Source organism: Crinia signifera, chromosome 1, assembly GCF_055691185.1.
Source record: "Crinia signifera chromosome 1, ASM5569118v1, whole genome shotgun sequence".
Lineage (NCBI taxonomy): Eukaryota > Metazoa > Chordata > Amphibia > Anura > Myobatrachidae > Crinia > Crinia signifera.
In genome coordinates, this window is record NC_139217.1 from 45564219 (window position 1) to 45589416 (window position 25198).

A 25198-nucleotide genomic window follows, 5' to 3' on the forward strand; every position below is an offset into this window, starting at 1 on the left:
GGGGGGTCCTTTTTGCCGCGAATCGCTGGAGGGAGGTCGCGGGGGGTGTTTTTTCCGAGAATCGGGGGGGGGGGGGGGCAGGGGGGAGGGTTTACAGCGATTCGCGGGAGGGGGGGGTCGCGGGGTGGTGGTTATGCCGCGAATTGCGGGAGGGGTCGTGGGGGGGTTCTTTTTGCAGCGAATCGCGGGAGGGGGGGTCGCGGGGGTGTTTTTGCTGCGAATCGCGGTCGCGGGGGAGCGGGTATTTTTGCCGCAAATCGCGGGAGGGGGGGCGCGCGGGTGGGGGGAGGTTTTGCCGCAAATCGCGGGAGGGGGGCGCTCACCTGGTGGCTGTGGAGTAGCAGTGCTGGGCAACATGGGAAGGCAGTGGGTGTCTGGCACTGTCTGTGGGCTCACTGGGCTGGTTCTCTGTCACATACCTCCCAACATGACCCTCTCCAGGAGGGACACAATGCTCTGTTTCTAGACTTCCCCTTAATGTATGATTGCCATCACCTGTTTTAAACAGGTTAATTTCTCAGAAAGGTGTTCAGCACAGATGAAGGCAATCACACATTAAGAGGAAAGTCCAGGAACAGAGCGTTATAGACACAGACACACACTTTGAGTGACAGATGTAGCCAAATATATAGGAGATTTGGACCATAAGCTGTAAAGCTATGAAATGTTCATGACAGGCAGCTATAACTTTGGGGACCTGGCAGTGCCAGCGTATATCGGTGCCGCACAGAATTACCCATGTGCCCTGTGGGGATACGTTGCAGCATTACAATATTACAAATTACCTAACTGCTTTTATATTACCAGGTAAAATGGATGATGTACTGGATCATATTTGCACTATTCATGACAGTAGAAACATTTACAGACCTTTTCCTGTGCTGGTAAGTGTATAGTGATATCATGCTGATGCTCTCTGTGGGCCTTATTCTGGTTGAATCGGACGGATGCGTATTTGGGACGGGCACCAAATGTTCTTAGCCCCGCCTACCGTACGGATCGTTCACGCCGTCCGAATGCGGTAAGACACAGAGAAAATGAACCGCGAGTGGATGTTTCATGTGAACACCTCCCCCATCTGTGGGAACCTCCCATATCCTCCAATGGAATGATGGACCGAGCGGTCAGGCAGCACCGAGTGCTCCAGACCACTCGGACATGTTTCTGTATGGAAGCAGGGATATGGGCGGGCAGCTGTCAGCTGTTCTGCACGGAATTCATGCCGTAATTGGACGCGTGCAGCGTTCACACATGCGCAGAAACGCCTCTGCACATGTGCAAACACAATACATTGACTGTCTGTCCGCACATGCAGCCGTCTGACCCAATCAGAATAAGGGCCTGTGCGCATATGTTATGTGCAGCATACCTGCAACAGGACTGGTCGTATGGGGGGGGGGGGGGGTACCGTGACTGGGCTACAGTCTCAGCTGATTTGATTTGATATTGCATACACATTCACAGCCTACAGTATATGCAATAAAGAGAAACATCATCTGCGAGGGTAGCAAAGAATGGGCGTGGCAGTTGCAGCGCGGGCTCCATGTTTCTCTGCGCAAACGATCGCAGCTGACATCATATACTTGCCTCAAAAACAGCGCGTTTCTGTCTTCAGCTGTGGCCCTGTACGTGGAAATACACGTTGACAGCGCTGCTACTTTTCGCATCCAGGGGGTTTTTCTGGTTGACTCGCAAGGCTGCGAAATCTCAGCCTTGCGAGTCCACCTAACTCCACCTGGTGAATGCTGGGCCTCCCCCCTTCCGCAGCGCCGGTTCGCCCGCACTGGCTGCAAATGGATGTTTAACATAAACATCCATTCGCAGGCTAGGGGGAACACCCCCATCATTCGATGGTCGCCGATTATCGAATGATGGCGAAGGTGCTTAAGAAGAGCCACAAAACTTATTAGGGGAATGGAACATTTAACCTATGAGGAGAGATTATCCAATTTGGGATTATTTACATTAGAAGGGGAGACATCTAAGGGGAGACATGCTCAATATGTACAAGTATATCAGGGGCCAATATAAGGAACTGTCAAAAACCCTGTTTTCTACTAGAAAGGAAGCAAGGACACGGGGGCATGAGTATAGAATAGAAGAAAAAAGATTTCGTACAGTTAGAAGAAAACATTTCTTTACAGTCAGAGCAGTCAAACTCTGGAACTCTCTTCCTGGAGAAGTGGTGTCGGCAGACACTATAAATGCATTCAAAACAAGGTTGGATAAACACTTATTGGATAATAACATTCAGGGGTATAAATAAGAAACATAGGTAATCTAAAAAACGTAATATAAGCATACTAGGTTGAACTCGATGGACACAAGTCTTTATTCAGCCTCACCTACTATGTAACTATATATCTAAGTAACTCTCAGGTCACTTATGCTGCTTTCAGACCGCAAAACTGGCTTTGACCCTGTATTTGGAAACGTTTCCAAAAACGGGTCTGCCAGGTAAAACCCCTTTCACACCGCATCTCTTAAAAGGTATATTACCGTTTAAGTGCAGTTTTTTTGACACTGGCAGTCCCGTTTTTGGAAACTTTCCAAAAACAGGGTCAAAGCCAGTCTTCAGCGCGCGCCGCCCCCCCTCCCCCGGGGGTTAACACCCCCAAATCCCTCCCACCCCAGGGCTAACACCTTTCAGACCGCACAGATTACCGTTTTAAAACGGTAAAAAAAACGGCAATATACCGTTTACAAAGTGCGGTCTGAAAGGGGCATTAGATATACGTGCACCCTTGGGAGATAGTGGGCGGGCAGCTGACATTCTAAAAATTAGTCCCTGGCCCCAAAATTCCTAGCAGCAGCCCTGACCCAGCCGCCGCGGCCTGGACCCTGCATTGGGGTCGGGCCAGCAGCTTCCAGGCAGCGGGGATATGGACAGCGGGAGCTGGGAGCTTGTAGTGCTATTTGCCAGGTGGCAGGCTGGAAGTGCTGCTGAATTTGAAAAGACTGGCTGAACGCTGATTGGCTGACTTCTCTCAGCCAATCAGCATCCGACCAGTCTTTTCAAATTTAGCAGCGCTTCCTGCCCGCCACCTGGCAAATAGCGCTACAAGGCAGCTCCCAGCCCCCCACTGCCCGGACGATGCTGCCTACACTTAGGAGAGGTGAGGAGAGGGAGAGAGAGGGGGCCCACTGAATTATTTTGCCATGGGGCCCGGGCAAATGTTAAGACGGCCCTGCAAAGACAGACAGGCTAGAGCTCATGTATTCCCATCTATCAATATGAATAAAGTGAAATCATGAAAATAAAACTTTTTAAAGGTATATGTCGGGATTTTGGCCTAGAGAGTAGGGAGCAGTGTTATATATGGGGCTAAGTGGTTGTTGCATTGATCCCCATGTTATACAGTCGTATCACATTGCCTGCATTCGGCGGAGTCTAACTCGTGCACCCAGAAATACTACTACAAATTACATGTATTTCCATTGTCTCGCTGTGGTACATTCTCTGTGGGAAGAAGCCTATTCATCGTCCTTATATGGAGGCTAATAACTATTCCTTGTGTCCGCTAGGTTGCCATTTTACTATGAGCTGAAAATAGCCTTTGTGGCCTGGCTGCTGTCTCCTTACACGAAAGGATCAAGCCTCCTGTATCGGAAGTTTGTGCACCCCACATTGTCCTCCAAAGAGAAGGTAAAGTCGGTATAGTTGTCGTGTCCTTCATACGTCATCTGTTTGCAAATACATTTATAGCTTAACGTAAAAGCCCAATGGCCTCCTCAAGATGGCCGACAGACAATGTCGATAGGAAGACACCATATGATCGACATACATATGATCAACATAGTTAAAAGGTCGACACAAGCAATATGTGGACTTGTTGATGATTGACACATGGAAACATCAACAAGAGGTTTTTTTTCTTGGCCAGGGCAAAGGTTATGACCCCTGCCCCCACCGCTTTGTTATTGGGGCAGTGTCAATGTATTGGGAAATAGCTAAGTGGTTGCTAAAGGCAATGTCTCTGCTTGTCTTCTCGAGAAGACTTGATCTATCTCCCATTTAAACTGCTGAGGACGGTGCTGGACCCTGTTCTCCCCATACTGCACCTTTTGTATCACACAAAGTAACAGGCCCCTGGTTAAATATCTTTTGTGCACTTTTCCTTTCTGCTTAATTTAGGAAATTGACGAGTGTCTCATCCAGGCAAAGGATCGCAGTTATGATGCCCTGGTCCACTTTGGGAAGAGAGGGCTTAACGTCGCTGCCAGCGCTGCGGTAACGGCTGCTGCCAAGGTAAGTGAGTGCCACTCTATATATGGGCGTATCAGCAGCGTTGTTGCCCTTAGCGACTCAGTCCTGCTGTGTGGCTGTAATGGCTGTTAAGTAAGCAGACAGTCATCCCGGGTGTGTGGGATTGTGCGTTATTATAGCACAGAAGGCTGGGAAGTTGTCTTACAAATGCTAATTTACTTTAAGAAAGTCAAAATGATAAATGTGTGTTTTGTTATTGGATTTATTCATCTCTCCGCCCCATTGTTAATCTAATGCAGGCCATACACATGCAGCCAGGGATTTCCCACTCTGCCAATCCGTGTTGCTATACGGCGGCCTGCGGCCATCAAAGATCGTGATCTTCCAGAGAATCAGGGGAAATCGGTTAAAACCCAACTCGCTGATCTCAACCATTTTTTGGTTGCAATCGGCGAATCGGAGAAATCCAAAATGTTGGATTTCGCCATTCCACCCTCCCTGGCATCAGCAGAATGGGCAATTGCCATGATACTTGACCAAGTCGACCAATAGTTGATGACCTTTTGATTGTCTACCTAGACACTGTAGACCTAATGATTGGATAGTGTTAAAAATGCAGATGCCGGCATACACTATTTCCCATGGGACTGGAATATGATTTATCAGCATAGTAATCCCTTCTCCCGATCAGAAGAGAGAAGCTAGGAGCCATTATCCTGGTTTTAGAAAGATGAACAGCCACGTGTCCTGGAGGCAGACATATTGGCACATCTGGCTGTGCGTACGGCCAACTTGCCAACTGTCCGATAGGTCAGCTTCATCAGCCATTGACAATGATGTCACAAGTGGGTGGGCATATTCCAAGGACATATCGGGCAGCGGATTGGTCCATGATCCTTTGTGCATTCGCTTTACCAATCAATATTCTGGACAGCCAACCAATCGGCTAAATGTGTACCCAGCCTAAGCATGACGTTTGGGAGTTCAACACGAGTGTGCTGCTAAATCACAATTGGAACTGTACAGGTGCTAGTTACCACATAGTTCAGTCAGAGGTAGTGGGTGTAACCATTAGATTGTAAGCACACATGATCAGGGCCTTTCATTCACCTGTCTTCTGGTTTGCTCCAACCTCATTGGCTAGTGCTTCCTTCCTTGCTAATATCCTAATTGTAATTCTCTTTCTTCAGTGTCCTGCATTACGTCTGCTATCTCTGTAATACTCACCACTGCTATAAGGAGCTGCAGCATTTTGTGGCGTCACATACATAAAAGATTATTATAATGTCATTCATAACAATTGTGCACATGAAGGCACTCCCAGAGCAGTGACATAACCCCAGCTCTGCCAATCCTCATACGGAGTTGCTGATCTCCCATATTCCAGCTGCGTTTCACATATTCCAGAACACATATTGACTGTAGCTGTAAGTGAAATGACTCTGCATTTCTCCGTGGTTCCCGGCCAGGCCTTGCTCAGACCCTGCCCTTGCTGGCATTATTAATATGATAAGGCTCGGCTGAATTTGCGTTGTATGAGAAAACATTAAAATACAATTTTTGTTTTTATCTTCTACTCTGTTCTCGGCACGAGTCCCAGCCTGCTGTAAGGAGTACATTTACTAAGATGGGAGTTCTACTGAAGTTGGGATGTTGCCCATATCAACCAATCATCCTATGGCCCTTATTCTGGTTCATTCGCAAAGGCAAATTCCTTCTTAAATGGACAAAAACCATGTGCACTGCAGGTGGAGCAGATGTAACTTGTGTAGAGAGAATTAGATTTGGGTGAGTTATTTTGTTTCTGTGCAGGGTAAATACTGGCTGCTTTATTTCTACACTGCAATATAGATCTCACTTTGAAGTAAAACCCCACCCAAATCTAATTCTCTCTGCACAAGTAACATCTACCCCACCTGTAGTGCACATGGTTTTCTCCATTTAAGAAGGAATCTGCCTTTGAGAGTGAACCAGAATAATGGCCTATATGTATTAGTGCTGATCACTAAGGGTAAAATTGGTAACCTCTATGTGAACAAACCCGCTGTCCTTCTTCTCCCCAGGGACAGGGGGCGCTGTCAGAGAGACTACGGAGTTTCAGCATGCAGGACTTGTCCAGCATTCGGGGTGACAGCCCCTCGGCATCTCCGCTCACCACCCGGGCGGCAGGCAAAGTCACCAAGTCTAAGCTATCTCGGAGTGCAACGCAAGGCAGCGAGGCCTCAGGTTGGTGCAGATAGACTGTCAATGTCAATGTCTCTTGTCCCACATATCACCTTTCCACCCGCCATCTTTTGTATCACTCACGTATCAGGCTGACCTCAGTCATAGGCTTGCTCACGTCACACATTTATCTCGTATTTACACTTTTCTAGATTTTGTTTATTCATAATTTACTACTATCCTATTATAGGCTGCACAGGAAATATAGCTGATGCGGGGGGCAATATATATATATATATATATATATATATATATGTGTGGCCTGATTGTAGGCCAAGCTCAGGTGATCTCCTGTATAGCAAAAAATATACAAATTAATGAGAGCGCATATGAACCAGTAAAATTTACACATTTATTAAAAACAATAATATCTTTAGACACTTGAAAAATATACAGTATAAAAAATGGGCAGGAATTCCCTTGTAATGTATAAAGTCCCAGTGAACAGAGTCCTCGGACTAACTAATTCTCTAATAAAGTTCCATTAATTAGGGAATAAACAATATGTTCCAGATAAAGTTATCTCACCACTCGCGGCAGTAACAAATGAATGTCCTTGTAGTTCCACACCGAATCCGGAGCTTACCGGGTCAGAGGTTCAGCGGCTGGGTTGGATGGGCTCCAAGTGGGGGGGGGTGGGGGGGGGGGGAAAGAGGGGGTCTGCAGCTTGCGGTCCTCGGACACTGCAATCGATGTTGTGGTTGCTGTGTCGGGAGGGGATACTGGCCGCCTGCAGCTTGGAAGCCCTCGGTGTCACAGATGTTAACTTCAGGTCAGAAGATTCGGCTGCCGGGTTGAATAGGCTCCAAGGGGGGATGTGCAATCTGCGGTCCTCGGACACTGCGATAGATGTTGGAGTCGCTATGTCAGGAGGAGATGGTTACCGCCTGCAGCTTGGAAGCCCTCAGCGCCGTATATCTGACGGGTGCTGAGTGTCACAGCCCGCCGCTCAAGTCCTCCGTTTGTCAGGGATTAAGTGGCAATATGGTTTGATCCTGCGGGTGTGGTAGGTGAGAAAAGGGAATCTGGATAGCCCAAAATGATGAGTGCTCAGCTCCTTGACGCGTTTCTCCGTCAAATGAATCGGACGGTTTCTTCAGAAGGTCCTTCTGAAGAAACCGTCCGATTCATTTGACGGAGAAACGCGTCAAGGAGCTGAGCACTCATCATTTTGGGCTATCCAGATTCCCTTTTCTCACCTACCACACCCGCAGGATCAAACCATATTGCCACTTAATCCCTGACAAACGGAGGACTTGAGCGGCGGGCTGTGACACTCAGCACCCGTCAGATATACGGCGCTGAGGGCTTCCAAGCTGCAGGCGGTAACCATCTCCTCCTGACATAGCGACTCCAACATCTATCGCAGTGTCCGAGGACCGCAGATTGCACATCCCCCCTTGGAGCCTATTCAACCCGGCAGCCGAATCTTCTGACCTGAAGTTAACATCTGTGACACCGAGGGCTTCCAAGCTGCAGGCGGCCAGTATCCCCTCCCGACACAGCAACCACAACATCGATTGCAGTGTCCGAGGACCGCAAGCTGCAGACCCCCTCTTTCCCCCCCCCCCCACCCCCCCCCACTTGGAGCCCATCCAACCCAGCCGCTGAACCTCTGACCCGGTAAGCTCCGGATTCGGTGTGGAACTACAAGGACATTCATTTGTTACTGCCGCGAGTGGTGAGATAACTTTATCTGGAACATATTGTTTATTCCCTAATTAATGGAACTTTATTAGAGAATTAGTTAGTCCGAGGACTCTGTTCACTGGGACTTTATACATTACAAGGGAATTCCTGCCCATTTTTTATACTGTATATTTTTCAAGTGTCTAAAGATATTATTGTTTTTAATAAATGTGTAAATTTTACTGGTTCATATGCGCTCTCATTAATTTGTATATTTTTTGCTGTTAGTCTTTGCTGGGAGCAGCATACCAGTTGCCACTTTATCCCACAACCTTCAGATTATTTACTTGATTTCTGGTCTGCGCCTGATTTTTGTTTGTATAGTTGTTTTAGATCTCCTGTATAAGTGGCCCAGAGTGAGAGGCTGTCAGCGGGGCTCCGTGAATTACTTTGGCCTGGTGCCGCCCACTTTTAGCGCTGTGATGAAGGGATGCTCCTCACTGTGTGTCAATGTAGAAGAAGTTGTGAAGCAAGTTAATTCCCACCCACCCCCATCATCATCCAGTTCTCCTATGCTTCTTTCAGAGGGTGGCACAGAACAGTATGCAACTATTTTATCATTTAATTTGTAGATATTTTCGTACAACAAATATAATGGAAATAAAACAGAATTAGAGTACTTTAATATGAATATCCATGCCAGAAAATGCCTCCCATTGGCTTTCAAACATAGCACTTGCCTGTGCTGTTAATGAAACAAAGATGGCTGCCATTTTGCTCACGTTGCAGTGATTGTCATGCTGGACATTACATAGTGAGAAATGGCTGGTCTATCTACAAAGGAGCTGAGAGTGCAATGTCCTTATTGTATGCCCGTGTACATAAATGTGTTGTTCTCTGACAGAACCCCATATAGAGTTTAGTGTCAGCATGGTGCTCCATGAGAGAGAACAAGGAGATGTTTGTTAGGTGATGTCGGTATGTGACCGTCTCTGTCACAGAGGACACATGCTCTGTCTTCCATTGACGTGTAGTCATAATTAATAATCATTATAAACTGAGGTTTCCTAGTATTTTTCTTTCATATTCTCTGCTTTCAGGAAGGCAGATCTGTATTAAATAATGCATACTACCTAATTGTTATGACCAGGGCTATTTTTCAGCAGGCTCCAGCAGAAACTGAGGCCCTTATTCTAGTTCACTATTTCTGACAAAATATTTCTTAGATGGACAAAACCATGTGCACTGCAGGTGAGGCAGGTGTTACTTGTGCAGAGATAATTAGATTTGGGTGGGGTTTTACACCTGCCTCACCTGCAGTGCACATGGTTTTGTCCATCTAAGAAATATTTTGTCAGAAAGAGTGAACTAGAATAAGGGCCTCAGTTCCTGCTGGAGCCTGCTGACAAAATAGCCCTGGTTATGACATACCAGCGCATCAGAGTGTATATATCAGGGCTTAAACTGGACTTGTTACCTCATATAAAAGCTTATTAATGTATATAAAACAGGAAACTAGGAATCATGCAGTTGTTTGTAGTAAAAGCAGAAATAAGGGAAAAAGAACATCCGACCAAAAGTCTCCGTACTGAATATCACCTCAGAATATTATATCTCACTATATTACCCTGGGGGGCCCCAATAGTGATTTTATTTATGGGAGAGGAGAAATAAGTATCCGCTAATGTCAATACTTGAACTGCTCCATCCATCGCCATCTAGTGGTCACAGATGCACAAATCACATGACTCCCCATAGAGGTGAGGAGCAGCTTTATTTATAAAGCCATAGTAACCCTTTGCCATCAACTTGGACCCAGGTTGCCCTGGCAATAACCCTAGTTATAAGTTTGGTGGGGAAGGGGTATTATGTGTTGTTCTGCTGGCATCGAGTATTCCGTTGTGCTTGATGTTATTCCCCTTCTTGTGGATTTCGTGTGAGCGCGGTACGAACGTGTAATTGTGCAGCCTGTGGCTGTGTTGTAGTGACCAGGTGGCCTTGATGTTTCTATCTTTTACATTACTTATATACAGTGGCGGCACCAGAGGAGGGGCTGCAGCACAGTTAAAAATTCAAATACGGGAGCCACGCCCACTGCCAGTGAGTCCGTTTGAAATGGTTATTAGTGGCAGTTAGTGTGGCTCCCCTATTTACATTTTGAGTTGTGCTGCAGCCCCTGCTCTGGATCCACCACTGCTTATATATCATATTTGTGGGATGCAGCCCATTTGTTCATTAAATCCTCACTATTGTTGTTCATAGCACAATATGGCCGACCCTTTCATATATAGGGAACATGTATATTATAGCAATGGTAAGAACAAAGAATGTTTGCTGTGTATGTGAGGTTTGTTACTACCTCTACGCTGGGTACAAGAGATCCATTTGATATAGGGCTCCCCTCGGGAGGTGCAGGATTTACTCTGGCTACACGTCCAAGGGGAGGCCCTCTTCCATACATCTGCAATGTTGCCGCCCAGAAACACACGCATTATACATTTGGAGAGGCGACCATGTTCTACTGCGCGATGTACTACTATACGCTAGATGCGGTGGATAAGGAGACTCAGGCCCACGTGTGCCTGTATTTACCTACCTGGTATATATAAAATAAGCAAGAGATGTAGGGGTATATTTGAATTGGAGATGTTTCCCATAGCAACCAATCAGGTCCTACTAATCATTTGTCTAGCACCTTCTAAAAGATAATAGTTAGATTTTCATTAGTTGCAAGGGGCAACATCTCCACTTTGAAAAACCAGCACTTTAGTTAATATACCTCGTAGGTACAGGATATAGGTGATGACCGTTGAAGTATTTGAAGCCTCGTCCATCTGTCTACTCGCTCATTGCCTCTTGTCTACGCTGAGCCCACATCTATATGCTGCAACTGGGCTATAATAGGCATGTGTACCCCATAACTATTAGTAAGGCTGCACCCCCTATTGCTATGTTTTCTGTTTGGTGTGCCTGCTCACACACATCACTAATTACACACAAGGGCAAGTATTTAATGCCGGGGGCAAGCGGTGACAGTGAGCAGGGCTGCCTGCTCGCTGTCACCGCTTGCACCCACAGTATTCAACTGCCCCCCCCTAATATGCCGATTCCCCCTCGCTCCATTTTTAGAGCAAGGGGGAATCGGCGTGTTTTGCTGCTGAAGCAGCGAAACCCGCGGTGAAATGCAGTTGATTCGCTGCATTAGCCGCGCGTTTCGCTGTTTGGGGGAATCCTCGCCGTCCTGTAACAGCGAGGATTCCCCCCGGAATATTGAATAGGGCGATCTGGCGGTGAAGTGGTTAAACAGCGAGGATCTACTTTCACTACACCGCCTCCCCTGGATCAGCCTCCACTACTATGTATATGCTGGTGACACTCACACCTACCTCTCCTACCCATGCTCTCTCCACCCATCTCCAGTCTCCTGCTGACCGTCCTCTGTCCTCCGTCTCCTCTCCCAGTGCTTCCTAAAACTTGGGTATGGGTCATTGTGTCGACTACTGAAGGTCGACAGGCCTTCGGTCGGCACAGATAAAATGTCCACATGCCAAAGATCAACATGATCATAAGGTTGACACAAGCATTAGGTCAACATTGGGAAGGTCGACAGTCAAAAGTTCAACATGGGTTTTTCACTTCTTTTTTTACCGTATCGGTGCACCACGTCCCCCTTCAACCTTCAATGTATGTCGATCTTCACTGTGTCGACCTAACAACCGTGTCCCATAAAACCTAATATGGCCAAGACTGAGCTTATTGTTTTCCCCCTTGCAGGTTCCATCCACTCCCCCCCCCCCCCCCCCTTATCCTCTCCTCAGTCCACTGCCTTGATGCCATCCTTGATGCCGCCGCTATCTCCCCACATTTGGGCCATCTCTCAATCCTTCTGCATCACCAGAATCCAGCCATTATATACCCCTAATGCACTCTGATTCAAGGTCCCATCATTTCCTGCTCAGACTACTGCTTTATTCTGACACTGCAATTTAGATTTCAGTTTGAACATACCCCACCCAAATCTAACTCTCTCTGCGCATGTTACTTCTGCCCCACCTGCAGCGCAGCATGGTTTTGTCCATCTGCCAAAATTGCAGCCCTGCTAATCTGTCTGAATCAGGACTCACGTCTCTATGGTACCGTTCACTTGTCTTCTTCTCCCACGCTGCACCTCTTCTGTCTGCTTGCCCATATGCTGGCTACAGGTTCACTGAGTACTGAATCAGTTTCCACCCACGACTCACCACTCTGGGCACCTGCTAGCTTCAGCAAGTAGCCTTACCCCTGCCCCTGGCACTCTGTTCCTGTGAAATGTGTGTTTGGCCTGTACCGCGCAGCGGCCATTTTGTGGCACCTGGTTAAATGAAAGGGAATAGCAATTAAAGTGCATCAATGTAATGCTGGTCCTTTTTACAGTGTGTGCATGCTGCGGTACTGGAAACATCCTGCAAGGTGAGTGTGGCGGGTCCATCCAGCCCCTGTGTGCCAACACCTGTGGATCTGTTCTATCTGAGCTGATAATAATGCAATATCATTGCTGTGAAGGGTGTTCCGTGTGCCTAGAATTAGTTACATGAGTGGCCCGTTCCTCTGCAGACTATGCCGCCTTGCATTGCTAATCTCGTGTCTGGCATTAGTGCCATCCTGCGAAACGCGTGTTGCTTCCGCAGCTGTTCCCCCTGCATGACGGGTTTGCAGTGTGATGTAGAGGAGATTGTTGATGAACTGTACAAACCAGGAAATTAAGAAGTCATCTCAGACCTAATGCAGCCATCTTTGATTTGATTTCTTACAGTAAATGTGTTTTTTAACAGGAATAAATCTTCTGCAAGAGCCGCAAATGTTTTTCCAATGACGTTTAATTACCAGACAGTATTTTTTCTTTATGGAATAAGTATCCATAAAATGATATTTTACTCCCCCCCCCAGCCTGTCACAAACCAGTTACAAGATTAAAGCATAAATAAATGGAGTAATTGTCAATTACAAAGTGTGCTTAAAAGCTGCTAGATTTACTGCACAAATGCGCTTAACACATCTGCTTAATTATAGCATATTAAAGTATATCCCCCTCCCCCCTCCCCCTCAGCCAATAGCATTAAGTATTGAGTGGGCTGAAGTCCAGCTCGTGATGTATGGTTCATGGCAGTGCATGCTGGGAAAACGTTGCTGTAGCAGGGCTGGGCACATTGCACAGACTGACTGCAGTATGACTGCTATAAAGTCTGGGACCTTTTGTTTCCACTGTTCGTATACGTCCTGCACCTCAGAACCAAGCACCATAGTCAGTGTTACAAACTGTCTTAAACACATTTCCTAAAATTCACTTATTTTGAGTAGTTGTGGGTATATTGGGGCCAATTCAGACCCATTCGTTCGGGGGGCGAAATTGTTACCTGTGCAAACCCCGGAAGCGAACAGCTTTGGCCAGTTTCACACTCGCTGAGCTGTTTGGTCTGGGAAGGGAGGGGCAGGCAGGGGGTCAATGCCTGCTTGGGGGCAGGCATTGATACACCACTCACATACATAAGGATAAACAATGGGAACACGCGAGTCCATCACGTCGGATCCCTGAGCAGCATTATACTCTCTCTGAGTGGAGCTTGGGAGGGTCGCTCAGTCTCTGAGGAGTCGCCAGCTGCAAATTCATTTCAGTAGATAGCTCCCAGAAAACGGGCCTGGCATGCCTGCGTTGTCCTATCTCTCCCTCCCCGTTACCCCCCAAATGCTTATTACCAGACACTTTGTAAATAAATACGTGCTATCTCTGATAGATTGCTGCGAGCGCGCACCCACGCTTTGTCGCATACCCAGTGGCCAAACATCGCCCCGCTGTGTACGACATGGACATGAGGCACCTGTGCATCAGGCCCAGAGTCACAGCGAGTACGGCTCACCCAGGCATCACTAATAAAGGTCAACTAAAGTTTCATTGATGTGTACATAATAGTCTGTTATCGTTCCACTGCTGTCATATCTCCAGCACTCTGTTCATATCTCCAGCACTGTGTTCCTGTAATAAACTGTAATAGGTGACAGCCATTACTGGAACGTGGCTAAGGGGGGCGGGGGGGGGGGGGTATTCAATCTGTGCCAATATACAGTATATATATATCTATAAGTAATTAATATACTATAATGTGCCCACACCCAGCTCTGGGATACGTACTGGTAATGCCATGTCCACCACACCTTGCTAATCTGTAGCACTCCATGTGTTGTGGAACTAAAAGTTTCAGAATGCCCTGTCACAAGTTTCATGTCTACTTTATCTACTTGTAGTTCTCCAGCCACCACTGAAATCTCATTCCCCATACGGCATACAGGGAAGGGTCATTGGGTTGACCACACACATGCCTAAGGTCGACAGAGTTTGTAAGGCCGACACAAGGATTAGGACGACATCCAAAAGTTTGACATGAGTTTTTCACGTTTTTTTTGTCCCGAATGTTGACACAGACAGACACCATCTAAGTGTACCGTGTCCCCTCACATGGCTCATTGCGCTACCATGCTTCGGGCACTATTGTATTCTCCCACCACGATGTAGAGGATGGTAGGGCATGAAATACCGCCTGTCGGCACATGTCGGCTCAAAAAAATTAATATCGACCTTTTGACTGTCGACCTTCCAACCCTGTCGACCTTAGCCATTTCAACCTATTTCATGTGTTGATCTAGCCATGCCAACCTTCAGTGGACTTCCCATATACCGGCATACCAGTCTGTGTCTGGCAGGACATTCTGGGACCTGTAGTTCCGCAGCTATTGCCTGCTGGCTGTGTGCATGATCATACTCCAGTTACACCACCCCCGGCGGAAGCTAGTTTATCTGAGCGTTCTCTAATTGCTCTGAGTTTCCTCAGTGTCTAGGACACTAATGAAGGTGCCTGACTGGATGTGCTCCAGGTTGGGCTGCCAGTGAGTCAGCTTGGAATGATAGTTATACCCCTTTCTCACCAGCCTGATCCCAATTCACACCACCCGCAAATTACTGGGTTAAAGCTTTTCATCCTGGGAATTGGCTGAAAATCCCAGGTTTTTGTGTGGTGTAAAAGGGTCAACACGGTATTAAACCCCAGCTCACTGACCCTGGTCAAGAGCAGGGTCGGAGTGCCGGGATTTAAGACCCGTATTGACTCTTTCACACGAAAGAAAAACCCGGGTCTTCAGCACATTCCCCGGTTGAAAAGCTTTAACCCAGTACTTTGCTTCTGGTGTGAAAGGGGTATTAGTGGCAGCTGCGGTGGCTCCCCTATTTGAATTTTGAACTGTGCTACAGCCCCGCCTCTGGAGCCGCCACTGGTTATGTCAGATATGTTTTACAGCATTCTGCAAGAGCCTGTCACAGGAAACCTATAGCATCAGGCCCTAAATAGGCCATCTTTCTGTCCTGCAGTTGTCTCTTATTGTGTTCCAGTGGGGCCATGCATTTTACATAGGAGGAGGGGATAAAAGGAGATGCCATTTTGGACGTTGCTTTTTGAATAAATAAATATAACTTTTTAAATTAAATAAACACACACACGCACACACATACATACACACACACACACACACACACACACACACAGCACCACCACCATTTAGTTATATCTTGTCAAAAAATGAAAACCCATGCACTTGGGTCTCAAAAACCTAAAGACTAAATATAGTATTAAGGGCACTATAATGAAAACTACGGAGGAGGAGAGGGATCTAGGGGCAAAAATGTAATGAAAAATGATTTTTGTGGCTCTTGAAAACTCGGACATTAGAATGTGTGACTTTTTTTCAGAACTCGGACTGTATCAGAACAATTTTTTATGCAGATAAAATTGCAATTGCACACAGAATATAGGCATGCTGCATATCATTTTAATCTGCAAAAGATGCTTGTGTGTCTAGTTAGATTCGACATGTGTAACATTTAAAGGGGAAATGACAGGTACAGTACATGCGCTATGTTGCATTTTTAAGGTAAGAAATTATTTTTAAAATGTTTATTTATTAGAAAGGGCTCTAGTTTTGTACTTGTAAGTTAATTTAAACATTGGCAATTATAAGTCACCCAAACAAACCTGTTCTAAATATGTCTGACTTTATAAAGCTGTTTTGTGTCCGAGTTTGGCCAAGTTCTATGTTAAACTTGGACAAAACGTCTGCATCCAACTTTTTATCGATTTCTCTTATTAGGAGCTGAACTCTTACGAGTTAGAGTGAAATCAGACGCTACAACATTGTCCGACTTTGATAAATGTCCTTTTTTTTTTTGCGAAAAAATCGGACATTTTACAAAATCGGAGTAAAATCGCCCCTCATTACATTGGACTCACATAGGAGTCACCCTTTCAGATAACTTGAAGGCAGGAAAGCAATGCAACATAGCAATGAGGAAGGTAAATCAGATGAGGAATTCCTAGTACAGTGGTTCCCAAACTGTGCGACTAGGCTCCCTGGGGTGCCTTGGAGCACTTGCAGGGGTGCCTCAGGTTGGTGGTCCAGAATCAATTCAAGTTATTTATGGCCAATGAAATAGGCAAAATCAGTGCTTTTGGCTTCCAATTAAGAATATGTGGGTAAATAGAAGTGAATCATGTTTCTCACCACATAAGTGGACCTAAGGAAAACATTTAAATCACAACTTTTTTCATATTTTTACTGAAATTAGTATCCAACTTTTGGCCTAGGGGTGCCGTGAAAAACATTCTGATACTTTAGGGTGCCGTGATTCAAAAAGTTTGAGAACCACTGCCCTAGTAGATAGAAGTAATAATACCACTATAGGTCACTGGTATGGGCCTCATCTAAAATACCATGCCAGTTCTCAAGACCAGGGAGATATATCTTCTAAGGAGCAGATAAGGGATGGGGACGACATGATAGAGACTTTCACATATACCAAGGGTTATAACTAGGTCCAGAAGGGAGACCTTCTTCAGAACATTGGCGTAAGGGGAGTGGAGTACCCTCTGCACAAGCACATTTTAGTATTGGAAATTGTATTTTACAATATTTATATTCAAAGGAAATGTTAGTAAAAGTTAATTCACAGAAAGGGTAGTGGATGAGTGGAATAGCCTCCCATCAGAGGTGGTAGAGGCGAAGACAATAGAGTAATTTAAACATTCATGGGATAGCCATAGGTTACTAAAACGTGCAGGCTAGATGGACCAAGTGGTTCTTATCTGCCGGAACATTCTAGGTCTGTGTGTTGTTCTGGTACGTAGGACTCCCGTGGATATGTAAGTGCAGAGTGTGAGCTGTTTGGTTGCGGATGCAGCTGACGGGCAGCTGTCACTCCAGCCTGTGCACTCTGCGGCTTCTATTCCTGGAGCACAGGTGCCAGGCTGGTCTCTCACTGACACTTTTATATCCACCAATAGCATAGCCGCTAAAGAACAAGCACAGATGCTCCAGTCTCCAGTCCTGGCATTCAGCAAAATGTACCAACCCGAAGCTGTGTTTTTTTATTCTCCAATAGACCACCTCCGATAATGGAAGATAAGTGTCAGAGACCAGGGGTGTCTGGCACTTTAAGAAGCGCAATCCTGCTCAGTAATTTGAATGTCCTTAAGGCCCCCATACACTAGCCGATTTTGGTCCGATTTCGGCCAGATCAGTCGGATCTGGCCGAAATCGGACCAAAATCGGCTAGTTTTGATGTCCCCTCAGATCCGATGCGCGGTCCCGTGCGCATCGGATCTGCGTTGGGTGGTCGGACCTGCTGCACGTCCGACCACCCGACTTGGGACCTAGTGGGGCGGCGCGGCGGTGGAGGGAGCAGGGGGGGGCTGGGGACGCTGCGGGGGACACAGGCGGCATAGAGCCGGGCAGGGGGAGCCGGGAGCTGTCAGTACTGAATAAAAAAAAAAAGCCCATACAATGAATGGGCGGCCTGTGATTGGCTGAGCGCTCCCTCAGCCAGTCAGCAATTGGCTGAGAGAGCGCTCAGCCAATCACAGGCTGCCCATTCATTGTATAGGCTTTTTTTTCTAGCACTGACAGCTCCCGGCTCTATGTCGCCTGTGTCCCCCGCAGCGTCCCCAGCCCCCCCTGCTCCCACCAGCAGCCCTGCTCTGTAGCCCCCCCCTGCTCCCCGGGTTTTTTTACATGTGATAAATCGAGACGATTTATCACATGTAAAAAATGGCACATCAAGTGCCAATCTAATCAAGCTCCCCCGGGGAGCAGCCGGGGAAGCTCAGGGGGAAGTCGGGGGCGACTTGTCCTAAGGACAAGTCGCCCTAGTGTATGGGGGCCTTTACAGTATTTAGTACAAAGTATAAATCATTTATTTAAAATAGCACATGTAATGGAAACAGCTTCCATATAATGACAATTAATTAACAATTGTGCACAATATAACATACAGACAAGACAGACAACATATAACATATAATAAAAGCTGGAATTAGCTGGGATTGCCGTTTTTTTCAGTCAATCAATTAGAGCATATATGAGGCTTTTATATTGATTCTATTAGAGGCAGTGAATTTCTCATAGTTACCAGTCCTGCATATACTTAGATCCTTTGGTAGTTGCGCTTTTCAGTGGTGGGATAACCTCTGATAATGTGTTTCGTTACCGGAAATAAATCTATTTCGTTATTATGCCCATGCAAAATGTGAAGTTTTGTGTGTTGTTTTTTGATTATTCATTTCAGTTTTGAAGCCAGTGTGGAGGTTAAACACGACACGACGGGTATTAGAGTCCAGTAATATATACTCATACCAGGCCTAAGCTAGATGCTGGGGTGCACTGAACCAGCCCCCGGTGAGAAAGGGACTTTGCGGACAATTCTGGATCACTCGTAGTGATCCGAAATCAGCACCTGCCCCGATGGTCGGGGTTTGTGCCTGCACGAGCGCATTTCTGTGCACTCGCAAACCCCGACCGTATGACTGCTGCAAGTTGGTCACTCACCGGACAGTTCGCAGAGGGGAGGGATGGGGGCAGACGGGCTGGTGGCGGCGCTGGGCCATGAGAACGACCAGTGTTTTCATAGGTGTCCCCATGGGTACGCAGGTGGGACGATGCCAGCCGGGGGGCGGGTGGCAAAATATCAGTCAGTTGAGACTGACTTTTATTTGCGAAGGCCGGGGAATCATTTCATGGTCGACGACCATGTAATGATTTCTTCAGCAGCGGATGCGTGCGAGGGGATGTGTCTTCGCAACACGGTGGTGGGGGGGTGTTTAGCGAGTCAATCAGAATCACACCCTTTATGTATCTTAGATAATCAGCCTGTCAGTGACTAGAGATACCAATGTACATTAAGGAGATTATTCTGCACCACACACAACGCTGCTAAGTTCGCAGCGTTGTGTATGGATTTGAACCGCCCACCGCTCACAAGATCTCCCAACCCCCCCCTTGCACGCCAAGTTCGCCTGCACGGCTGTGATTGGATGTTTTGCATAAACATCCATTTGCAGCCAAGGGGGTGAGGATCACATCATATGATTGTTGCCGACTATCGAATGATGTGAAGCGTACACGCAAAACTAAGACACTCTTAGGTGTCCCAGTGATATCAGCTGCCGCCCCCGGCAGCCGCACCCCTGCCTCATTACTATAGGAATGCCCAGTGTAGTAGCCCAAAATGGGAAGCTAATTTGAGCTCAAAATCGCCTTGTGTGTATGGGCCTTAACTCTCTCTGCACCTGTTACATCTGCCCCACCTGCAGTGCAGCATGGTTTTGCCCATTTTTAGAACAATTTTGCCCTGCGATCAAGTCTGCATTAGGCCTTTTGTTGTCTTCCATATACTGCGGAGGCTACAGCAACACACATAGGTCGGGATGTACTAAGTGGACAATGAGGTAAAACCCCCGTTTTCGGGGGGTTTACCGCATTTTCTAATGTACTTAGATCCGTCCGCCCCAACTTCACAAGGCAGAGTATCTTGGGGTGGCGCCCACCGCACGCCGCACATGCAGACCCCCCTCCCCGACCTCCGTGCTGCTCCTCCTCCCCAAGTAACATGCCACAGCCGTGGATGTCCTTCCGGCTGCAGGGGGGAGGAGGAGGCGCCGGGGACTGCCGCAGAGCCCAGGAGGTGACAGAGACCCCCCCGCACACCACATCACAGGTATCGCTGGGGGGCCTCCATCACCGCACCGCGATACTAGTTAGTACATATGCACTAGCATCACGGCGAGGGGAGGCGATGTATATTAATACATCCCGCCCATAATGAGTACTGAGCATAGTGCTAGTGTTGGTATGCTTTTGTTGCAGCCACATCATGTTGCACTGAAGGGAGTTTTAATGATTGTCTTTCTTTTTTCCTATGTGCCAATGCTCCTGGGCTCATACGTAAGTGCTGCAGCTCTGCATGGTCATTGCACTAATTTATCTACTTGTTATGTATTATTGGGGATCCACCATGAAAACATGATCGGGTGCACACTAAAATATCCCAGTTTGCACTCAGTAAATAGTCTCCAATGTCTACATGACCATAAAAAAGAAAATGTAAAGTGTAATGGTGGATTCCCTGTAATGGCTGACTGATGCTGCTGCCACTAACCAATCAAGATTCCCCATCCCGCATTGCCTCCTGGGTAACCGCGTCACCTTCCCCTGTGTATTGCCTGGGAATGGTGGTTGGATATTTGCATTTGATCCTTTCCATTCCTGGATTATGATGGATACTGAGGTACATATTTATGAAAGCTTGAAGAGAGATAAAGTGGCCTATGAACTAAACATTCCAGAGCGATAAAGCGGTGGGAGATAAAGTACCAACCAATCAGCTCCTAACTGCCATGTTATAGACTGAGGGGCAGATGTATTACGCCTAGTAAAGTGATACATGGAAGGTGACAACGCACCAGCCAATCAGCTGTGTTTAAAAAATGACAGGTGTTGATTGGCTGGTGCGTTATCGCCTTCCACTGTATCACATTACTAGGCGTAATACATCTGCTCCTCAGAGTGATAAATGATAGTTGGCTGGTACTTTATCTCTCTCCAAACAAATACCACCCCCCTTCCTCCTAAGTGGCTGGTCACGTGCTAGACTTTGGTTACATTTCTCACCTATTAACCCTGTGACTGATGTTTATTTAACAAGTTATACAACTTACCCTATCCTGCATTGCAATCTGTCATCTTCCTTAGGGCCGTCACCTGTATTGAACTAGTTCAGGCCTGGCAAGCCTGTGGGTCAGCACTACACGTCCCAGCATGCCCTACCACAGTTTTAGCATTCCCTAATACCCAAAATGTAGCAGTGCATGCTGGAACTTATAGTTTAACAACAGCTAGAGATCCACAGATCGGCCAGGCCTACCTGATGGAAGGGGCCAAGTGGGAGGGTTCATGTCAGCCATGTGAATGTCGACCTAGGGTATGTCGACTGTTCTATGATGTCAACCTAGTCACTGTCGACCTAATCAGTGTCTACTATCTATACCGTAACCGTCTTGCCCATCGCCTCAGTAGTCAGCGGTGGTATTGCCCACATGGTGTAAACAGTATATACCATGTATTGCTTCTGGCAATTGATATTAGGGAGATGCTGCCCCACCATGTGCTTAAACCCTTGTTCTAATACCTAGTCCTGGTTTGTTGCCTGTGGCCCAGGCTAGCTGCTTGTGCAGAGCCGTGTGGTGGTGTGTGGTGGTTTGCACTAACGTGTGTGGTGCTCCAAGTGACTGCGTCACCCAATCTCATTATATCTGTTTGTACTACGTAGCCGGATGTGGACGTAGATGTTGAGGTGACTCATTGTGAGATGACCAGTACCACAACCTATGAGATACAGGAATTGGAGTCCGATGAAGATGGGGGAATAATTATACTGGGAAAGACCAACATGCAGAAACCGCCCCGGAAGGAACGACCTGTTCAGGTATGGGAAGACAAGGTGACCACGGATGCCACGTTATGTGGGCTCCTCTCTCACCTTATGTTCTGCTGTATTTACATCACAATTACCTCAGATTATCTGGGATCCATACACCAGAGCCTGAAACCAGAGCTTATGCATTCAGAATGAAAAGCGTTCTAAAATTAGACATTGATATGTGGGGGTGGTATTGGGATGCCGGCCAGAAGGCCGACTGCAGCACTTTAATATGAAGATTCCGGACTTGCAGATGTAAGTATTCTGACCCAACCTTTCTAACCCTCCCTTCCTGCAGCCTAACCATAGCCACCCCCCTTAGTGCCTAACCCCCAAACCCCCCTCCACACCCTAACCATAACCATTCCCCCTTAGTGCCTAACCCGAACCATCCCCCCCACAGCCTATCTATAACCATCCCCCTTAGTACCTATCCAGAACCACCACCCCTCCACAGCCTAACCATAACCATTCCCCCTTAGTGCCTAACCCCCAAACCCCCCCTCCACACCCTAACCATAACCATTCCCCCTTAGTGCCTAACCCGAACCATCACCCCCCCACAGCCTATCTATAACCATCCCCCTTAGTACCTATCCAGAACCACCACCCCTCCACAGCCTAACCATAACCATTCCCCCTTAGTGCCTAACCCCCAAACCCCCCCTCCACACCCTAACCATAACCATTCCCCCTTAGTGCCTAACCCGAACCATCACCCCCCCACAGCCTATCTATAACCATCCCCCTTAGTACCTATCCAGAACCACCACCCCTCCACAGCCTAACCATAACCATTCCCCCTTAGTGCCTAACCCTGAACCACCACCCCACCACAGCCTAACCATAACCAATCCCCCATAGTGCCTGACCCTGAAACACCACCCCACCACAAACTAACCATAACCATTCCCCCTTAGTGCCTGACCCTGAAACACCACCCCACCACAGCCTAACCATAACCATTCCCCCTTAGTGCCTGACCCTGAAACACCACCCCACCACAGCCTAACCATAACCATTCCCCCTTAGTGCCTGACCCTGAAACACCACCCCACCACAGCCTAACCATAACCATTCCCCCTTAGTGCCTGACCCTGAAACACCACCCCACCACAGCCTAACCATAACCATTCCCCCATAGTGCCTGACCCTGAAACACCACCCCACTACAGCCTAACCATTCCCCCTTAGTACCTGACCCTGAAACACCACCCCACCACAGCCTAACCATAACCATTCCCCCTTAGTGCCTGACCCTGAAACACCACCCCACCACAGCCTAACCATAACCATTCCCCCTTAGTGCCTATCCCGAACCACCACCCCTCCACAGCCTAACCATAACCATTCCCCCTTAGTGCCTGACCCTGAACCACCACCCCACCACAGCCTAACCATAACCATTCCCCCTGAGTGCCTGACCCTGAAACACCACCCCTCCACAGCCTAACCATAACCATTCCCCCTTAGTGCCTGACCCTGAAACACCACCCCACCACAGCCTAACCATAACCATTCCCCCTTAGTGTCTGACCCTGAAACACCACCCCACCACAGCCTAACCATGACCATTCCCCCTTAGTGCCTGACCCTGAAACACCACCCCACCACAGCCTAACCATAACCATTCCCCCTTAGTGCCTGACCCTGAAACACCACCCCTCCACACCCTAACCATAACCATTCCCCCTCAGTGCCTAACCCAATACCACCCCCCCCCTCCACACCCTAACCATAACCATTCCCCCATAGTGCCTAACCCGAACCATCACCCCCCCACAGCCTATCTATAACCATCCCCCTTAGTACCTATCCAGAACCACCACCCCTCCACAGCCTAACCATAACCATTCCCCCTTAGTGCCTGACCCTGAACCACCACCCCTCCACAGCCTAACCATAACCATTCCTCCTTAGTGCCTGACCCTGAAACACCACCCCTCCACAGCCTAACCATAACCATTCCCCCTTAGTGCCTAACCCCAAACCACCCCCTCTCCACACCCTAACCATAACCATTCCCCCATAGTGCCTAACCCGAACCATCACCCCCCCACAGCCTATCTATAACCGTCCCCCTTAGTACCTATCCAGAACCACCACCCCTCCACAGCCTAACCATAACCATTCCCCCTTAGTGCCTAACCCTGAACCACCACCCCACCACAGCCTAACCATAACCATTCCCCCTGAGTGCCTGACCCTGAAACACCACCCCTCCACAGCCTAACCATAACCATTCCCCCTTAGTGCCTGACCCTGAAACACCACCCCACCACAGCCTAACCATAACCATTCCCCCTTAGTGTCTGACCCTGAAACACCACCCCACCACAGCCTAACCATGACCATTCCCCCTTAGTGCCTGACCCTGAAACACCACCCCACCACAGCCTAACCATAACCATTCCCCCTTAGTGCCTGACCCTGAAACACCACCCCTCCACACCCTAACCATAACCATTCCCCCTCAGTGCCTAACCCAATACCACCCCCCCCCTCCACACCCTAACCATAACCATTCCCCCATAGTGCCTAACCCGAACCATCACCCCCCCACAGCCTATCTATAACCATCCCCCTTAGTACCTATCCAGAACCACCACCCCTCCACAGCCTAACCATAACCATTCCCCCTTAGTGCCTGACCCTGAACCACCACCCCACCACAGCCTAACCATAACCATTCCCCCTTAGTGCCTGACCCTGAAACACCACCCCTCCACAGCCTAACCATAACCATTCCCCCTTAGTGCCTAACCCCAAACCACCCCCCCTCCACACCCTAACCATAACCATTCCCCCATAGTGCCTAACCCGAAACATCACCCCCCCACAGCCTATCTATAACCATCCCCCTTAGTACCTATCCAGAACCACCACCCCTCCACAGCCTAACCATAACCATTCCCCCTTAGTGCCTGACCCTGAACCACCACCCCTCCACAGCCTAACCATAACCATTCCCCCTTAGTGCCTGACCCTGAAACACCACCCCTCCACAGCCTAACCATAACCATTCCTCCTTAGTGCCTGACCCTGAACCACCACCCCACCACAGCCTAACCATAACCATTCCCCCTTAGTGCCTAACCCTGAAACACCACCCCACCACAGCCTAACCATAACCATTCCCCCTTAGTGCCTGACCCTGAAACACCACCCCACCACAGCCTAACCATAACCATTCCCCCTTAGTGCCTGACCCTGAACCACCACCCCTCCACAGCCTAACCATAACCATTCCCCCTTAGTGCCTGACCCTGAAACACCACCCCTCCACAGCCTAACCATAACCATTCCCC

General features: G+C 47.9%; 1 protein-coding gene across 3 annotated transcripts in view; it reads left to right on the plus strand.

Annotated features, from left to right (window-relative positions):
* Positions 1-25198, plus strand: part of REEP1 (receptor accessory protein 1) — a 92746-nt gene that overhangs the window by 38928 nt on the left and 28620 nt on the right. For 2 of the 3 annotated variants that reach the window (XM_083145910.1, XM_083145829.1), the window contains exons 3-6: positions 808-884; positions 3526-3646; positions 4136-4249; positions 6271-6433. In XM_083145910.1, coding sequence (XP_083002036.1) covers positions 808-884; positions 3526-3646; positions 4136-4249; positions 6271-6433 — 475 coding nt within the window. Of the gene's footprint in view, positions 1-807; positions 885-3525; positions 3647-4135; positions 4250-6270; positions 6434-12472; positions 12509-13396; positions 13403-21756; positions 21897-25198 lie in introns of all 3 variants that reach the window. The other variant, XM_083145991.1, reaches the window with a different exon arrangement.